Raw genomic sequence first — 17,602 nt, 5'->3', positions numbered from 1 at the left:
AAAGTAACGAATCCTACTCATGCTTTGATCTTTTGGTATGGATTCATTTATCTCCCCTCGTAGGAAGTATGCATTTTGTACAGTAGGAGGCATGAGAACTTTCCGCTCATATGTTTCAACCTAGAGCCTAAAAACAACAATAACAACGGCATCAAAGCCACCCATTCCGATTCCAAACGCCAAAGCTATCGAGACACACAAATAATCCAAGAGACGTTAGTCGTTGCACATCAGACATATATACACTTGCTTTCGTGGCAGCCGGGTTCCTAGTAGGGAATGAAATCGAATTTCATTCGATCTATAGACATCGTTAGTCCTCCGTGAAAATGACGTCCGGAAGTTGCCACAGGTGATACATACCGAGGAAATGACTCCAATCTTCATCCTCACTTATTTGATTGGCCCAGTACTGCTCCAAAAAGGTCAAGGACTGCAGCACATTCGGAATGCGGATGGTATCATGCAGAGAAGACAATAACTGCCGGACCAAATCTCGATCCTCGACGCGAGCTTCACAGCCCGCAATAAAGAGGGGCGTTGTGAGCATCACCCACGGACTGAGTCCAGATGACGGACCGATCTGGGCCGTGCATTCCAGAATCCGCTGGACGGACTGCTGGACGGCAGCTGAGGTCGTGGGTGTTTTGCGGAGCCGGCGATGGATCTGAATGAGAGCACTGTGCTGAAATGCTTCGTTGCAAAGCATCAGTTGCTGCATGCTTTCCGTCGAAATCCCCTCCGCGACGCCGGGGTAGAACGAGGGCTGCGAGCTGGCGCCCCGGTCCATGAGTTGTCGAACTGAGAACTCCAAAAACGCAGCCTCATCTTCCATGTCACCGGGGATTTCTCCCGCGACAAAGCCCTGCGTATCCTCCTGGGCCTCGGCCTCGTGTCTCCGCCAGGCAGCAGCCCCGATCTGACGGAAGACGGTTGCTAGATCGCACGTGAAGCCCCAATAGTCATCCAGGTAATCCGGAGACTCCTCCTGGCCGACGCCATCTGGTTGTGTGAAGTCAGAGGAATCGCCAATCGGGGGACCATTCCCCGTCAATGCCGTGAGCGACACGATCGAGCGATACCATCGATCCAGGTACCGGCGGAACCCGTCCGCTGAGCGTGGCGAATGTTCTCCCATCGTGTCGGCGGTCTTCATCAAAGCCCGCGCGCCTTCGATATGCGCCCGCCATGAGTTCGGGTGGATCGCCCCCGAATGAATCTCGGCGAGACAAAGTGTGCGAGCGGTGGCGACGAGCGCTTCCGAGCCTTTGGCCGATGGGTTTTGGAGCTCGGTTCGAAAATGCTCCAGACTGAGCGCCATCAGCCGGGCGATATCGGGTGCCGACTTGACCGTCTCGGACTGATTGTGTAGCGCTTGGATATGGATGGCGGAGAGGGCGGTGGTGGCGTAGAGCAGCGATGGGGTCTGGAGGGCCATGGGTACGAGCATGTGGCAGATATCCTGCTGCATGCCCGAATGGCACGCGGTTATTTGGGACGCATCGTTGATGAAGTGATGTAGCAGGGCCTTTTGATCGGAGGACAGCGACGAGAACGGATCGACCGGTTGCGTCAGGGCCAGCTCGCGGTCTGCGACGGTCGGTGACTTGGCGGATTTGGTGGAGTTGGTGGTGTAGATGAACTCCCCTGGCGAGTATTCTGGAGAAGATCAATGTCAGTCAGTGTGTGTGCAAGTAGAACATGCCTGGGAGACACTTACCCAGTCTCTGCATGCCGCCGTCACCCACGCAGGCCCCGAAGCGCGAGCGGGAGAACGCTCGCCCTCCCCACTGCAGCTGCATCGCATACATGCACTGCGCATCGGCTGTTTGGCAGCGGCCGCAGGTTGGTCGTTGCTCGTCACATTTCTGACGGCGCGCCTTGCACCGTTTGCAGCCCGTGAAGGATCGCGACATGATTGACGACAGTAAGGCTGATGGCAAATATGATGATGGCCAGGAAGAATTAATTATTGCGGGGAACGGAATGATTCAACCCCACGGAGAATGTCCGGCGTGTGGCGAACCCAAAAGCCCCGACGATAGACGAGAACAACCCGGGCACTTAAGAGACTTTCTCCATTTTTGGCTTGAGTTGAGGAAACAGATAATTTACGATCGCCCCCGGAAACTACCTAGCGGCCGATCCCTCTCCACCATGGAGCATCGGGAGATGTGTAAATACCGAGAACAAGATGGTTGTTGGACAAGCTAGAATAAAAAAAAAAAAAAGTATATGTGCATCATTCGCCAAATCATCACCCGTCGAATGTATACCGCAGCCATTCACCCACGGCCCGCAGACTCTCCCAGCGCACCGACTCGTCCTTGTCCGCCATCAGCTCCATCACCCGCGTCTTCAGGCCCAGGCGCTCCAACTGCATCCGCCGCTCCGGCAGCTCCTTGACCAGGTGTCCCACATCATTGCACCCAATCGCCAATACCTGCTTGTCATTGTCCCAGTCCTTGCCTAGAATCTCCGCGAGTTTCTTGGGCAGCGCGCCGTTCGATTCGTCCAGGATCCGGCGGGCGTTGTCTTTCCAGAACGTCGGGTTCTTGTGAGGAGGCGACCAGCGCAGATGGCCCGACTGAACTTCCGCGGCGTACTCGTCAAAAGTAGTTTGCGTCTTGGTGTACTCGTCCAACATCGTCGACAGCGCACTGAGGTCCTCGAGGAGATCGGGGTCGGTCAGATGGCGGCCAGAAAGATTGCTCAGCAGAGCCGGCAAGCGAACAAAGACGGCGATGGGCAGTATTGTCGTCCGGTTGGTGGAGCACAGATTGTATAGCGTCGCGATGAGGAGACGGGTCGTCTTCTCCTTGGGTGAGAGTCGCAGCAGGTGGGTGTATAGTTGGACGATCTCGTAGTTCCTAAATAGTACACAGTCAGGCAGGTCATTCGTAAAGCATGGGTCAAGATCTCTCTCTTACTCCTGCAGCTCATCTCCAACGAGCGCACCCTCAAACGTAAGCTGCCAAATCACCAGGAGAACCCGATACAGCAGCTGCAGACCGACACCACCCGACAGCCCGGGCTCGACACTGCGAGTGCCGCTGCCCAAAGTACTACTATTCTCCTTGGAGCCTGCTGCCGCACGGAGCGTGTCAATCAAAGGTGCGAGGGTCTGCTGGCGCTGGGCCCAAAAGATCTCCCGCGATCGTGTCTTCCGCAGCAGCTCTGAAAACCCCTGGACGCCAATGTCCTGCAGGCCGCTATCTTGGTTCTTGGTCAAGGTGGAGAGATAGGTGTACAGCTGTGATAAAGCTTCCTCATCCCTGGCGGCGGGTTTGGACGAGGCGACGAGGCTGTGCGACACTAGAGCTGTGAGGAACGTCGACGTGAGCAGCGGGATCGGATCCTCGGTGTTGGTCGAGTGTTGCAAGAACGGCAGGAAGGGCTTGTAGGGTTCGGGGTGTGAGATCAGGGCATCGGCGAGAGAGGGGACATCCTGGATCAGGTCCGACGCCAGCACCAGGATATATTGCACAATATCGGTTCGTCGAGCGGCCGAGTCCAGGATACTCTTGCCGCCCGCGCCGCCCGCAAGCAGACTGCTATAACCGGGGAGATCCTCCTCGATTGTCTGACGCCGCTGCTCCGGGCGCACCTTGTCGACGGCTTTGATCTTCTTCAGGTGGTCATCGGTGATGTTACCCGCCCGCACGGCGCCCTCCCACGGGATTGGGCGAGCCCGGATGTTGTTCTGGAGAGAGCTGAGGTAAGTGGGCGGCTCCAGTGACATGGTGGATTAGGGAGCCCCCAGACGAGGAGGGAGAGAGAGGTGGTGGTGGAGGGATGTTAGGGTTGGTGGTGGATTGATTGAGGAACGGAAGAAGGACAGAATGACGGCAGCCGCGCCAAGACTTGGGAACGTCGTGGCTCCGATTCCTTGTGTCTCGATCTGTTCTTCCCCTTCTTCCCTCCCCTTCCCCCATAGTCGATTATTCTTCTTTCCTTCTCCCTGCTCGCTGACTTCCTGACCCTCCTTTGCCCGTGGTTCGTCCTCTGCGACCCGTGTGGCATCGTGGTGCGCTGTTGCCTTGCGCTTCTACGCTCCGGCCCGAATTGCTCCTACTCCGTCTCTCGTTGACCCGTGTCTGTCCTTTCCGCCGATTCCTTGCGCATTGACTCTTCTGTGATTCTGGAATATCGACCTATACCGTTTCTATAGCGCCCGTGATAATCGCCTCCCCTGCGATTGCTCCTCCCACCAAGCTCATGCACCTGTCACCACGAGCTCCTTGCTGCTTGCCGGTAGCCGAATTGTGATCTGCCGACAGCTCTACAACTCAAAATGGCGCAACATCCACAGCCCCCAAAGTCCAGATGGGGTGTCGGGTCCTTCTTGTCACAGGCTGTCGCGGGGGTGGAATCTCGCCTGGACAACATCCTGATGGACCAGGAAGAGGCTGCGAAAGCCGAGGGTGCGAAACCTAGGGAGGCGGAGAATGCCGTGCAGACCCCAAAATCTCCTGTTAGCTGTATGGACCCCATTCCCTGCTAGTGGACGTGACTAATCGATCCCCAGCGGTTTCGCGCAGCTCATCGACCATTCAGAGAAACGATCGATTACAGGAGCGCCTGGCTAGAGCTGTTGTAAAGTCGAACACTGCCAGTGGGGCTGGCTCTCCGGCAGCTAGTCCCAGACCTAGCGTCGATGCACGAAGGAGTACAGATATTTACCCTATGGGCGCCGATGGCCCGACAAGTCCCCTCATTGCAGACACACCTAGATCTAGTCATGACTCGGGGATATCATCAAGACATTCAACGGATGTGCAATTAGCAGACTCAATTGCCGTTCTCGATCTGCAAACACATTCACCGAAGCCTAGTCAGGAATTTTCGGACTTGCAAAGGAGTGAGGTACTAAGTGCTCGGGGGTCTGAGGACAGCGCCCAAATCAGTGTGTTGTCAGCGTCGGATATCTTGAAAAAGGATGATCAAGACGGGGCGATATCCAAGTTGGAGGCCGATCATAAAGCAGCCGAGTCACAGTGGCAAGAGGAAACGCACGTCTATATCGAACGAATTGATGCGCTTCAATCAAAGCTCAAATACCTGGCCAAGGAAGCGGCGGAATCGGCTAAAAACGCATCCGCCAACGCAGCGCCAGGCAGTGTCGACAAGCGAATGTTGGAAAAGGACGAGAGGATTGCCTTGCTCCTAGACGAAGGACAGAAACTCTCCAAGACGGAGATGGATCACCGCACCGCGATCAAGAAACTGCGCCAGCAGCTTTCAGGAAATACGAAAGCGCATACCGAAACGAAAAGAAAGATAGACAAGTTGCAACGAGACTTGATCAGCTCCGAAGCTAGAGCCAAACGAGCCGAGGCGGCAGAGAAAAGGGCAAATGAGTCCTTATCATCTCAAGCAAAATCCAACAAGGACTTGGAAGCAGTGACAAATGAACGAAATGCACTCACCGAGACTGTTCAGGACATGAAGTCTCAACTGAGTCGGGCTATTGCACGCGCTGAAGCTGCCGAGGCCAAAGCACAGTCTGATGCCATGGAGAAAGAAAACCGCAAAGCAGCAGACCTGGAAGAGGAATTGGCAAGCGTGAAGATCGAACGTGAAATCAGTCAAGAGAAAACGAGGAGAGAGGTCAGCGATCTCAAGCAACAAATTGACCAGGAGAAGGACAAGGCTAGAATGCTTGAAGCCGAGTTGAAGGGCGAACAATCGGTGCTGGAGAGCAAGATGGAGAGTCTTCGCTCCCGTGCAGAAGAGGCTTCGTCAGGGGCCACCGGGGAGACGCACGCCAAACTCCTGCGGCAGATTGAGACATTGCAGACCCAATATGCTGTTGCCAGTGAGAACTGGCAAACATTGGAAGGTTCCTTGCTTGCTCGACTGACCAATGTGGAAAAAGAACGCGATGAGATGGGACGACGGGAGGGGGAATTGCGAAAGAAGATCCGTGAAATGGTAAGATTTGAATTCTCTGATTGGCCTTCGCTCTCGCTGACGTGCGTGCTCTATAGAACCTGAAGTCGAAGAAGACCGAAGAGGATTTAGAAAACTCGAAAGAGGCCGAACATGATCTGGAAAACAAACTAGAAGAGCGCATGCAGGAGCTGCAACGGATACAACAAAGGCTCCAGAAAACGGCCGACGATCTCGGTGCCGCGCAAAATGACTTGGTCGAGCAGAAGAATGTCTGGGACACGACATGGGCGCAGAGACTAGAAGACGAACGAGCCAAGTGGAGGGAACAAGCAAACTCCCTGCAGCAGCGACGTGGGGTGTCTCCCGTTGCATCTAGCCGGCGATCAAGCAATCTTGAAGCGGCCATATCCGGACTGTCAGACTCCCGACCTACCAGCCGACGGTCATCTACACTCCCCCCTGCCTCACCAGAGATTGGCACCCCGCCGCGACAGAACTCCTATCCGGCTTCCATTACTCAGGCCACGCTCTCCCCTCCACACATCAACACCACTAACCCCCCATCCATGATCATGGAGGCCCCATCGATCACGTTTGAACCGGATGAATATTTCGGCGAGGGCACACCGGCTACTCCATCTGCCTATGGTGGCACACAGGCCCCGCCAGCTCGCGGCATCAACGAGCTCATTTCCGAATCAACCGTTGGCGCAGGTCCATCCGTCCAGCTCGTTGAGCGCATGAGTGCCACAGTCCGCCGACTGGAGAGCGAGCGTGCCGGATCCAAAGATGAACTGACGCGTGTGACGACCCAGCGCGACGAAGCCCGACAGCAAGTGGTCGATCTCATGCGTGAGCTGGAAGAGAAGAAGGTCTCTGATACCCACGTTGAAGAACTTGAAGCGCGACTCTCCCAGGTCGATGCACGGTACCAAACCACGCTCGAGATGTTGGGCGAGAAGAGCGAGCAGGTCGAAGAGCTGAAGGCCGATATTGCTGATCTCAAAAAGATCTACCGCGAATTGGTCGATAGCACCATGAAATGAAGGCCGTTTATGAGCGCTGAGATATTTATACAATTGAGCGATATTCCGCCCTCTTCCGACGGCCCTCCAAACAGGATTCTGTCGAATGTTCTAATGAGTCCAGATCTGTATATAGAGGCGTATTCGTTTACTTCATCTACCTGGGCTCTCTCCAGCGGTGCAGACAGTAAATTTGTGGATCTTGTTCTGCTAGCAAACAGCAAACCTCCTTTCATAATTCCAATTTATGCTTCAATAGGAAACTGTCAAACCTATTGACCTGAACAGGTCTAAAGAACTAAAAGACGTTTCTCAGATGCTTCAGATCGTCTCCCGATTGACATTACTGCGTCGTTACCTTTGACCATGGGTGGGTCGGAGCCACTCAGCGGAGCCACTTAGTACATAAGCTGTTACCTTTACTGTTCTGGTGGATTTTGCATGTCAATGGCCCTGCGAGATCGGAAGGAGGACTATCCCGACTGGTCCCCTTTCGGAGCGTTCTTCATTTATGTAGTCTGATGTGTCGATTGTTTGCCATGGGTATAAATAGCGGCTTACCTCCCTCCTCTCGTGGCCAGGGCACGCTCATCGTTATTCTTGCTTCACGCAGATACTAGTACTCATTCAACATGCAACCATCCTCTATTCTATCTTTGACAGATCAAATTCGGGACACTGTTCAGAATCCAAATGAGTCTGATCATCGCCATGCCAAGCTGCTCCGGCTTGTGGATGAGGTGAAGCTAGCTATTGAGACTCCCACGGAGACTATTCTTCGGTTGATATACCAGGTAAGATACCAAATTGAACCTTCTGCCAGTGCTTTGTCTAATTGCATATAGCCACCTGCCAATGCAGCATTATGCACCGCCGTTGACCTGAGCATCTTTCCGCTGCTGGCAAAGCACGAGGTCCTGTCCGCTACAGAGTTGGCAAATTCAACTGGTGCTGACAGGGGCTTGATTAGTGAGTTCTTTGCGTTTCAGCCTGTACAGTGCTAGAGATGCTCACAGCTCTCAACAGTCCGTCTTATGCGCGTTATGACTGCTCTGGGTCTCTGTGCCAGTGACAAAGCGGAAGTCTACAGGGCTACTGAAAGAACGACTGCCATGACCCAACCAATCGGCCGTGACGGCATTCCATGCATGTATGTTGCTTCTAAAGCCCATACTTTACAAAAGCTAACCGACTCTCCCCCAGATACGACATTACTCTCCCAACCCTCGCCAAACTCCCCGAATACCTTCGTCTGCACAACTACAAAAATCCCCAGGAATATTCGAAATCCCCCATGCAATGGGCTGTGGGCGAAAGCCAATTCGAATGGCTTGCTAAGAACAAACACCATCAGACACTGTTCAACTCGTACATGTCTAGTCGACGAGAAGGGAAACCAGTCTGGTTTGACGTGTATCCCGTCGAGAGACTCCTGGATGGAGCCATTTCTTCGTGCCCGGAGGCTGTGTTTCTGGTTGACATTGGCGGAAACCAGGGCCATGATCTGAGCAAGTTTCACACGCGATACCCGGAGGTACCGGGTCGACTGATCCTGCAAGATCTGCCCAAGATTGTCTCCGGAGCGCAGAAGCATCCCGGCATTGAGAGGATGGGGTATAGTTTCTTGGACCCACAGCCGATCAAGCGTAAGTTTCTGGAATGCTGCGCCGCATCGTCACAATGAGTTTTTTCTGTTACAGACTAACAGGGACGGATCTTCAGATGCTCGCACCTACTACTTCCGCGCCATCTTCCACGACTGGCCAGACCATATCTGCTTGAAGATCCTGCTCAACACGGTCTCGGCTATGGATTCTCAGTACTCCCGTATCCTGATCGTGGACTTTGTACTCCCGGACACTGATGCCCCACTGATGCAGTCGTCACTGGATATCCAGATGATGAGCATCGGGGCTGGTGTTGAGCGCTCTGAGATGCAGTGGAGGGAGCTGCTCAGTCAGGCGGGTCTGGCGATCAATGGAATCTGGAATACAAGCCCTGGAATGGAGTCTGTCATTGAAGCTGTTCCGGTGTCGGAGGATTGAGTTTCGGGATTGGTTCTATTTAGTCTTCGTTACAACTTTCTTGGGGTTCGATTTCATATGAGTTTTTGTAAATCTCCAACTCTGAGCCTGTTAAACACCCAATACTTATCATCAAATCTATAGAAATTAAAGACTACACGGTTTTTTAGCCCAAAAAGACAATATTTCCACGAGCTCCATTTTACGCCTTGATCGTCCGACTGCCTCCAAGCTGAGCGGCATTATCACATTATTGCCACCCGTGGACCCCGATAATGACCTGTACTTGACAAGTGAAAAGAAGCCGGCAGGAGGCCCACATGGGATTTGCTGAGCCGTCAGAAGCTTCGATACTTGGCTCGAAAGCTTGTCCAAAAGGGTCATGATCCACCAAGAATGACATTGCCAAGGTAACTATGGAGCTGAAGAGGAAGAGGCCTGGGTTGAGATCGTCAACGGTATATTAGCCCACCTTTTGTCTCATTCTGCACTACTAGAGTAAAACAGCAAAGATCTGATGAAAACATGGATACCATGACGAATTTTGATCAGATAAGATGGGAAAAAACCCAATGGCTCCACTGCCTCCACACAGTTGCCGTGTCTCTTTAGTTTTTGCTCTTAGTCTTCCCGGCAAATCCCTGTCGATGGATGATCGTGCAAAATTCCCGCATCGACGATCATAATCTCGCGGCCGTGCTTCTTTAGGAGAACGCGGATCTCGTACGCAAAGCTGTCATAACTGTAGGTAAGACTAGAGAGGGATCCAGTATAGTGGGTGCACCAGAAGCTCGCGGTGATGGTGCATGAGGTCAGCGAGCGATATCGCACCTTTGCTGGCCAACATGCTGGAGCGAGTCACAGCATGGTGTAGAGAGGGAAAGGGGTTTCGTTGGATAGTCTCTTTTTCGAGCTTTTGACAGCCCACTTGGCTTTATTTGTACCTTGGTTTCTGGTTTCTCAAGCACGGGATTTCGCTACATTTGACGTCCTTAATTCATGTTCATTTTGTCTTGCCTAACGGATTTTAACTACAAGAGGGATTGAGTGCTATATTCTTAATTTCTCACGATACCCTCACTCTTTTACTAGCCATCTTACCCGGTTCACACGAACAATAAATTAGTCACAAAAAATGATTATTAGAATCCCTTAACATAATTGACCCGTAGCTCAGCGTGTCCGTCGCCATCGGGGGGCAAGGAAGTAGCCTCCGGCCGCCGCCACGATACCCAGGGCCCCTAAGAGCAAGGTAGAGTCACTGAAAATAGATTCCTCCCGCACACGTCCCAATTTTACGTTCTTCTTAGCCAATATGGCATCTTTTCCACTTCCTTCAATACTATAATCATGCCAATGCAACTCTGAAAGCTCGAGCTGATAATCGATAACTGTCCCAGACCAGTTATTGGTGATGATTCCATCATCCGTCTTGTACCAGCTATTACAGTTCGGGTCTGCAAAACTGGTCTTTCGCAAAACCGTCTGGATTCTGCCGTTGAATTCTTTCATGGCCTCAAGTTTGGGTGTGATAGTCAAAGTCTTTCCCTGCTGCCGTGCCCGAATCACTTCGGCGACGATGGTATTCAAATACCGTGACTGCGCTTCGATCATGAGAATGATGGAATTGTGTCCTGCCTGGAAGTTAGGACTTGCCTACCCTCAACCGGTAACGGAAAGATGCAACATACCCAGATTAGTGTTGGGGCCATAAAACATGCCGAAATTGGGCAAATCTTCCACCGTGATTCCTTTGTATGCCGTAGCTCCGTCCTTCCATATATCTCCCAAGGACCGGCCATTCTTCCCGTAGATCTCAATAGGGTACATAAATTCAACCGTTTTAAAGCCTGTAGCCAACACGATCAAATCGTATTGCTGCGAATCTTCAGCACCAACTTCAATGCCCTTCTGAGTGATACGCGTAATCGGTCGTGTCTCTAAGTCGACATTATCACGGGCCAGGGCTGGATAGTAGTCATCAGAAATGATAACTCTCTTACAGCCTGGAGCGTAGTTGGGGGTTAACTTTTCCCATAGCTGCGGTTGGTCAGGAAAATGAGTCTTCATCATGTTAGTACACCCGTCTCGCATCATTTGAGCGAAGTCTGAATCATTATCCGTGATAGCAGCATAAAGGAGCTCTCGAAATTCCATCTGAAGAGCACGTTTACGCCAACGGATTGGTGGAAGGTATGTCAGCAATGCTTGATGAAAGGCAGAAACCGGAGCATCCAGACGTGGAGCAATCCAGTTCGGTGTCCGCTGATAGACCGTCACATGGGATGCTACCTGAGCAACTTCAGGTAGAATCTGGGCGGCCGTTGCCCCTATAAGTTTAGAAATGAGCCTGGAGACCAAATCGTTTAGATAGGGATATTGCATTTGCGTACCGTTTCCAATAATCGCAACCCGTTTCTGAGAAAAGTCGTAGCTCCAGTCCCACCGCGCAGAATGCATCATCTTACCCTGGAATTCATTCAACCCCGGGATGTTTGGTTCGCGCGGCAAGTTGAGCTGCCCGACGGCCGAGACGAGAAAGTCCGCGTCGAGTGTGTACGAGCTGGCGAACTCGCTATCTTTCTGCCCATCCACCTTCACGCTCACTTTCCATTTAGACTCATCTTCATTCCATCCTGCTGCTTCGACTGTCGAGCTGAACCGGATGTGCTTGAAAAGCCCGTATTTTTCCGCAACGCGAACGAGGTACGCCTATCACAAAACAACAAGAATTAGTTCCATGAAAAAGTAGGTCATGTGGTTAGAAATCCCTTACATGAATCTCTTCCTGACTAGGATATTCTCTCGACCAATTTGGATTCTGCTCAAATGAATAGCTGTAAAGTGAGCTCCAGACTAAGCCCTGATCAGCTATTGGCCCGAACAATGCGACAGACAGAGATGCATACCATCGCAGCAACAACCAGGATATTTGTTGTCGCTCCAAGTTCCGCCGACACTGCTGCTCTTTTCAAGGATGACGAAGTTGCGACATCTGTTTTGCTTGATCAGATCAATAGCCATGCACATCCCTAGGTTAGAATGTTAGCGTGCTCGATCTTGTCAACTCCCTCTGGAACAGTTTGAAGCTTACTTACCGGAGATGCCAGCCCCAATAATGACGACCGTAGCATTGGTAAAGTCCTTATTCCCTACCGGGAGACGGGAGTTGGTTTTAAGTGACATGATCAAAGAGTAAGGGAGGGGCAGAGGGGAAGGCACATGAATATCGCTGGTTGTAACTCGAGTATATTATCGGGGAGACCGCTGGCAGCAAGCATCATTTATATTCATTGTAAACTACAGTGACCCCTCATTTAAAGTCAGACCTTGGTCATCGACAGTGTTCAAATCGGGGATGTGATTCGAACTGACCTCGGTCAATCTTACGTCAGTCGCGTTCAGCAAACAATTGGTCACAATCATACGAATAATGCACGGCTACCTTGGCATAGCTAGCCGCCGAGGCCGTCACGTAGGGGCCTATAGGGTTTCGGTAATGTGGGGTTGAGACGCGGGGATTCTGCAGAAAGATGCCGAGGAAGGAAAGAAGTCACCGGTGTTGGGCAGATCTTCATGATTATTAGATCCACTAGGTATGCAGTAATGCTCAAGACATCTACGGTAGTTCAACTCCTTCTCTTTCTGCCATTTGCAGAATGTACTGCTTGACCTACGTGAAGGGAATCAGTACTACTCCTGAAAATCTCAGAGAGAAAAACGTACCTTGTCATCCGGCACCAGATCGATGGCCAATCTACCATCATTGTCCCTCTTTTCCGCTTCAGCGCCAGACTTTAACAGCAGGATCGCTGCATCCCCATGTCCTTCGGACACAGCGTGGTGCAGCGCCGTAAAACCATCGGCATCTGTCGCATTTACGGGGCTCTTTCCTTCATCTAGAAGAGTTTTGAGGATCGGGACTGAACCAACGGCTGCCGCTCGATGAAGAGGGAGCTGACCGCGAGCATCCTTAACTCTGGCGCTGCACTTGTGGGCAATCAAGGTCCGGACAGTAGAAACGTTGGCCTTGGAGCTTGCAAAGTGCAAAGCATTCTATACAAGATATCAGCCAAAATGCAAACGAGATTTCGGTCCAGGTAAAAGACAGACCTGGCCCGAAACGCTCTTGACATTCACATCCGCTCCCTTTTTCAGGAACAAGTCTATGATCGGGTCGCCAGCAGCGTCCTTCAGGCTAGCAGCGATCATCAGCGGGGTCCAGCTTGACCCATCCTAGTCTGATAGTCAGTAAACTGAGAATGGCAATTTCATCGGGACTTGCCATTCTGGACCACGTACCTCCACGTCGGGATCAAAATTCCTGCTGCCGACTAGTAATTCCACAATCGGCAGCCGATTGTATGCCACAGCCCAGTGGATCGGAAGACGATCATCGTCATCTCTAACAAATGCAGATTTCGGATTTGCCTGTTTTAACAGTTAAATTCAAATATCATAATGGGGCAGTAGAGTAAAAGTGGCTGCAAATTCAAGCTTGTGGGATCCGCGGGGCTGCGGGAGCACTCTATATTTAAAACGAACATGACACTCACGTTGAGAAGGGACTCGGCAATTTGCGCTGGAGTAAATTGTCAGCATCATCCCATTTCTATCGAAGATATACCTACTTCTGCCCTCACGGGCAGCCTCATGGAGAGCGAACTTGCTGTTCTGGGGATCCATGACAAGGTGAGTGAAGCTGAAGCGCGATAAGAGCTCACTTATCAATGGAAGGCACATGACATTCATGCCTCAGGCCTCGAACGAGTCAACTGCGGAAGACCCAACGAAAGATTCGCCCATCTTCCGCACACCATCACGACGACCACCAGTCTCGCTCATCTGTCGCCAAAATCGCTGCCCTGTATCGGGATTGAGCACGCGGAGACACGCGGATATACCAATTTCTTCTTCTATTCCAATTCGACATACGGCAGGGTTTTCAACGCGCGCGACACGACCGCAGCTTTCGGTGCTGCGCCCCTCGAAAAGAGTCTTCTGACTCCGTCACCCTCGTCCAAGCCGACAGCTTTGATTGTCTTCAGGTCCGCCCACCATGGACTACGTCTCCCCACAGACGACGGCCGACGAAGCCATGCGCACGTCGGCCAAGCGGACTGCCGACCTCTTCGGTGCGGAATATCTTATGGTCACCCCCTCGACCCTGACAGACGGTTCAATCGGTGTGTCATACCGACGGAAAGCGGAATATCAAGATGTGATGGAGCTGCCACCAGTATTGGCAGAGAAACAGGCCAAAGCGGCGGCAGGGCGCACAAAACGGCCCAAGATCCAAGCGCAGGCGCAAGCATCAGCAGGAGACCAGAGTGGCGCGTCTATGTCACTCGTTAAAAGGACACCGGGAGTGGGTGCGGCTGGTGGTGAGGATCAGCCTAAGAGTCTGATTCAGAGACCATCGGCCACGAAACAGCAGCGCCCAGATTGGCATCCGCCATGGAAGTTGATGCGTGTGATCTCAGGTCACTTGGGATGGGTGCGGGCGCTGGCCGTGGAACCCAACAACCAGTGGTTTGCCAGTGGAGCGGGAGATCGGACGATTAAGATCTGGAATTTAGCGACGGGCGCGCTGCGCTTGACGCTCACAGGTCACATTTCCACTGTTCGTGGATTGGCAGTGTCCCCGCGACACCCGTATCTATTCTCCTGTGGTGAGGATAAGATGGTCAAGTGTTGGGATCTGGAGACTAACAAGGTCATCCGGCACTACCACGGCCACTTGAGCGGAGTGTACACACTGGCCCTCCACCCACGTCTCGATCTGCTAGTCACGGGAGGTCGGGATGGCGTGTGTCGAGTTTGGGATATGCGCACGCGGAGCAACGTTCATGTGTTGAGTGGACACAAGGGGACAGTCGCCGATATCAAATGCCAGGAGGCTGACCCGCAGGTCATTTCCGGGTCTTTGGACGCCACGGTTCGGCTGTGGGATCTCGCTGCCGGGAAGAGCATGGGAGTCCTGACACACCACAAAAAGGGCGTTCGCGCTCTTGCTACTCACCCGCGAGAGTTTACCTTCGCCAGCGCGAGCACCGGCAGCATCAAGCAGTGGAAGTGCCCGGAGGGTGACTTCATGCAAAACTTCGACGGCCAGAACGCCGTCATCAATTCTCTGGCTGCCAACGAGGATAACGTCCTTTTCTCCGGTGGTGACAATGGGTCTATGTCCTTCTGGGATTGGAAGACTGGCTATCGATTCCAGTCCCTCGACACGACGGCCCAGCCCGGTTCGCTTGATGCCGAGGCTGGCATCATGGCTTCGACCTTCGACCGCACTGGCTTGCGTCTTATTACGGGTGAGGCTGATAAGACCATCAAAGTTTGGAAGCCTGATGATGAGGCTACTGAGGAGACACATCCCGTCACCTGGGCTCCTACTCTCGGTAGACAGCGGTATTGAGAGTTTCTTTTGATCAAGTCGGTAATACCCTGTGTGGTTGGTTTGTACCCGGTTCTATCTGGGCGGCACTGGGTGGAGTTTAGCGTGATTTCTGTATTTTACTGGGAACTGAGCTTTTTTAAACAAAAATATCCGCTTGCTATTCTGTACTATAAGGCCGTTTAGTGCATCAAACTGAAACTCATCATGCAACGATCTATTGTTAACATACAGGCCTGCTGCAGTAGCGTAGATACAAGATATAGTAATTTGCAATGCAACGCCAAAATACAACTCATCTTAGTTTACTTTGAAGGATGCGCACAACACAGACGTGCTGCAGTGGGGAGGACAGCAACTCCTCGACTAGTAGGTAGACAAATGACTCCATCACGAACCCATCATGGGCAAGAAGGATCTAGGGGATGCTCAGATGTCATCATCTTGAGTTCGTAAATGAAAAGGGCCTATGGATCATTGTGGAGCGTATAATTTACATTCTATCTATGATGTAGCTCTAACGAGACGTTGTATGACGATACATATAATGCCAATTTTGCTTCCCCATATCCTCCCGAATCTTGTATACAGATTCTGCTTCCTCAACAATATCCATATCCACATCGACAATTTTCATGCCCTCTTCCGAGGTAGAAAACTTTTCAAGGCAACCCATGAACGGCACAGCTACCTGGGAGTGGCCCATATATCCTTCTGCAGCCGGTCCTGCAACGTTACAGAAAACCACTGCACAAGTGTTCTCAAAAGCCCGACTCACGACCGTGGCATCGATAAACACTTGGTCTGACAGAGGGTTTCTCTTCATCCCAACTTCCGATGCATCTGTCAACTTCCAGAACGCAGGAACGATGATCAGCTGGGCACCCTGGGCGATCAGCTCCTTGAACGCTTCCGGAAATGCCAGATCCCAGCAAATCAGCATTCCCACCTTACCCAGCGGGGTTTCAAAACACGGGTGAGCGTCGTGTATTGAACCGGTGACAATTGGCCTTTCAGGATGCCACAGATTCTTCTTTTCATATCTGCCTAGGATGGCGCCATTATGGTCGATGAAATAGGTGCAATTGACCAGCCTCTCTTCTTGGGTTTCCTCGTTGCGATGCAGCTCTGCAAAGGATCCAGGCACAATACAGATATGACACTCCTTGGCCAAAGCACAGTAGGCATCCAGATAATTTTTCCAGTGAGCACACTGGCTCCTGAAGTTCTCATTCTCCGGATCGAAGTCCCGCAGATGGTACTCTGGAAGAACGGCAAGGTTCGCTCCGGACGCGGCAGCTTCTCGAATGAACGCCACTGCGCGAGAATGATTCTGTTCCAGCTCACGGGGCTGGTCTATGTGAGTAAGTAGTTCGTGCGGTTGATCGGAAAATCAAAGACACATACCTTGGGGTGCATTTGAATAACCGCAATCTTGTGCATTGTCATCATTCATTCGGCGGCGGAGTTCAGGCTGGTCTTGGATAGTTGAACACAGCTAGGATGTGAGGAATCAAGATCAAATAGTCTATTCTGATTTTCGAACCGTCAGACGGATTCCCAACTACTTATCATTATTTTCAAGATTATTAATTGCCCGAGACGACAGCGCCGCGCTCCGATCTTCGCAGACAACGATGGGGTCAGCGGAAAGCCTCAAATGGACAAACTACCGCGCCAATCAATCGCAAATCAATCATGGTACTCCTTCCTCCCCGCTCAGTCTCCCCGACTTTTCGCTCCGCTCGGCCCTGATACCCCGGATTTGAGCCCACAGAACTGAGCGTGAGCTTCGCCCAATCGAGGGGCCATCCAAAATCATCTCCTTCCACGATTGGCTTGGGACGCCGAATTCCCGATAGGCGGATCGCCGGACCGCGCAGACACCGAGAGAGATGTGAGCTTGCCATGCGGATGTCTTTGGTGGTGGGGCGTTTGGATCACAGGATTGCGGGGTTGAGTGGTCCGCATTCCTATCATTCTCCTCAGTGCCAATCAAATAGCCCAGAAGGCCTCGATCCACTTTCTAATTAGGAAGGCCCGAGGCTCAAGCTCTCCACAGCCTTGTTTCTCAAGAAAATCCTTGGTCCTTACAGGGTGGAGGTGAACTCTATAACCGCGCTCTCCTTTTTCCGCGGGGTTGATATGTACTGACTGCCGGTCTATGCGGCAATTGTATAACCGTCGTGGCTGGTGTTTCTCTTGATGTTGCTTTAGATCCCTTCCTCAATCATCTTGAAAATAGTAACAAGGAAGAA

At 52.0% G+C, this 17,602-nt stretch overlaps 8 protein-coding genes across 8 annotated transcripts; 3 read left to right on the top strand and 5 right to left on the bottom strand.

The window, feature by feature from the left end:
- Window positions 1-313: 313 nt before the first annotated feature.
- PFLUO_LOCUS5264 (uncharacterized protein) lies at window positions 314-1,916 on the bottom strand (the record flags this gene model as incomplete). The annotated part of the gene is made up of 2 exons (XM_073782697.1): window positions 314-1,659; window positions 1,721-1,916. The coding sequence occupies 2 exons, from the start codon at window positions 1,914-1,916 to the stop codon at window positions 314-316; spliced, it is 1,542 nt and encodes a 513-aa protein (XP_073639326.1).
- A 341-nt stretch (window positions 1,917-2,257) lies between these two features.
- PFLUO_LOCUS5263 (H(+)-transporting V1 sector ATPase subunit H) lies at window positions 2,258-3,742 on the bottom strand (the record flags this gene model as incomplete). Its single annotated transcript, XM_073782696.1, has 2 exons — window positions 2,258-2,870; window positions 2,931-3,742. 2 exons carry the CDS (start codon window positions 3,740-3,742, stop codon window positions 2,258-2,260), a joined length of 1,425 nt encoding a protein of 474 aa, XP_073639325.1.
- A 552-nt stretch (window positions 3,743-4,294) lies between these two features.
- PFLUO_LOCUS5262 (uncharacterized protein) lies at window positions 4,295-6,941 on the top strand (the record flags this gene model as incomplete). Its single annotated transcript, XM_073782695.1, has 3 exons — window positions 4,295-4,481; window positions 4,529-5,934; window positions 5,991-6,941. 3 exons carry the CDS (start codon window positions 4,295-4,297, stop codon window positions 6,939-6,941), a joined length of 2,544 nt encoding a protein of 847 aa, XP_073639324.1.
- Window positions 6,942-7,552: 611 nt separating this feature from the next.
- On the top strand, window positions 7,553-8,965 carry PFLUO_LOCUS5261 (uncharacterized protein; the record flags this gene model as incomplete). Its single annotated transcript, XM_073782694.1, has 5 exons — window positions 7,553-7,714; window positions 7,766-7,889; window positions 7,947-8,070; window positions 8,124-8,566; window positions 8,643-8,965. 5 exons carry the CDS (start codon window positions 7,553-7,555, stop codon window positions 8,963-8,965), a joined length of 1,176 nt encoding a protein of 391 aa, XP_073639323.1.
- A 1,152-nt stretch (window positions 8,966-10,117) lies between these two features.
- On the bottom strand, window positions 10,118-12,130 carry PFLUO_LOCUS5260 (uncharacterized protein; the record flags this gene model as incomplete). Its single annotated transcript, XM_073782693.1, has 6 exons — window positions 10,118-10,578; window positions 10,636-11,274; window positions 11,338-11,656; window positions 11,721-11,800; window positions 11,854-11,976; window positions 12,043-12,130. The coding sequence occupies 6 exons, from the start codon at window positions 12,128-12,130 to the stop codon at window positions 10,118-10,120; spliced, it is 1,710 nt and encodes a 569-aa protein (XP_073639322.1).
- A 433-nt stretch (window positions 12,131-12,563) lies between these two features.
- Window positions 12,564-13,630, bottom strand: PFLUO_LOCUS5259 (putative ankyrin-repeat protein; the record flags this gene model as incomplete). Its single annotated transcript, XM_073782692.1, has 6 exons — window positions 12,564-12,617; window positions 12,671-13,000; window positions 13,058-13,180; window positions 13,247-13,375; window positions 13,501-13,526; window positions 13,576-13,630. The coding sequence occupies 6 exons, from the start codon at window positions 13,628-13,630 to the stop codon at window positions 12,564-12,566; spliced, it is 717 nt and encodes a 238-aa protein (XP_073639321.1).
- Window positions 13,631-14,003: 373 nt separating this feature from the next.
- On the top strand, window positions 14,004-15,365 carry PFLUO_LOCUS5258 (pre-mRNA-splicing factor prp46; the record flags this gene model as incomplete). The annotated part of the gene is made up of 1 exon (XM_073782691.1): window positions 14,004-15,365. The coding sequence occupies one exon, from the start codon at window positions 14,004-14,006 to the stop codon at window positions 15,363-15,365; it is 1,362 nt and encodes a 453-aa protein (XP_073639320.1).
- Window positions 15,366-15,861: 496 nt separating this feature from the next.
- On the bottom strand, window positions 15,862-16,787 carry PFLUO_LOCUS5257 (uncharacterized protein; the record flags this gene model as incomplete). The annotated part of the gene is made up of 2 exons (XM_073782690.1): window positions 15,862-16,695; window positions 16,752-16,787. The coding sequence occupies 2 exons, from the start codon at window positions 16,785-16,787 to the stop codon at window positions 15,862-15,864; spliced, it is 870 nt and encodes a 289-aa protein (XP_073639319.1).
- Window positions 16,788-17,602: the final 815 nt, after the last annotated feature.

The sequence above is a fragment of the Penicillium psychrofluorescens genome (genome assembly GCF_964197705.1).
Source record: "Penicillium psychrofluorescens genome assembly, chromosome: 3".
Classification (NCBI taxonomy): Eukaryota; Fungi; Ascomycota; class Eurotiomycetes; order Eurotiales; family Aspergillaceae; genus Penicillium; species Penicillium psychrofluorescens.
This window is presented reverse-complemented; position numbering and strand designations above follow the sequence as displayed.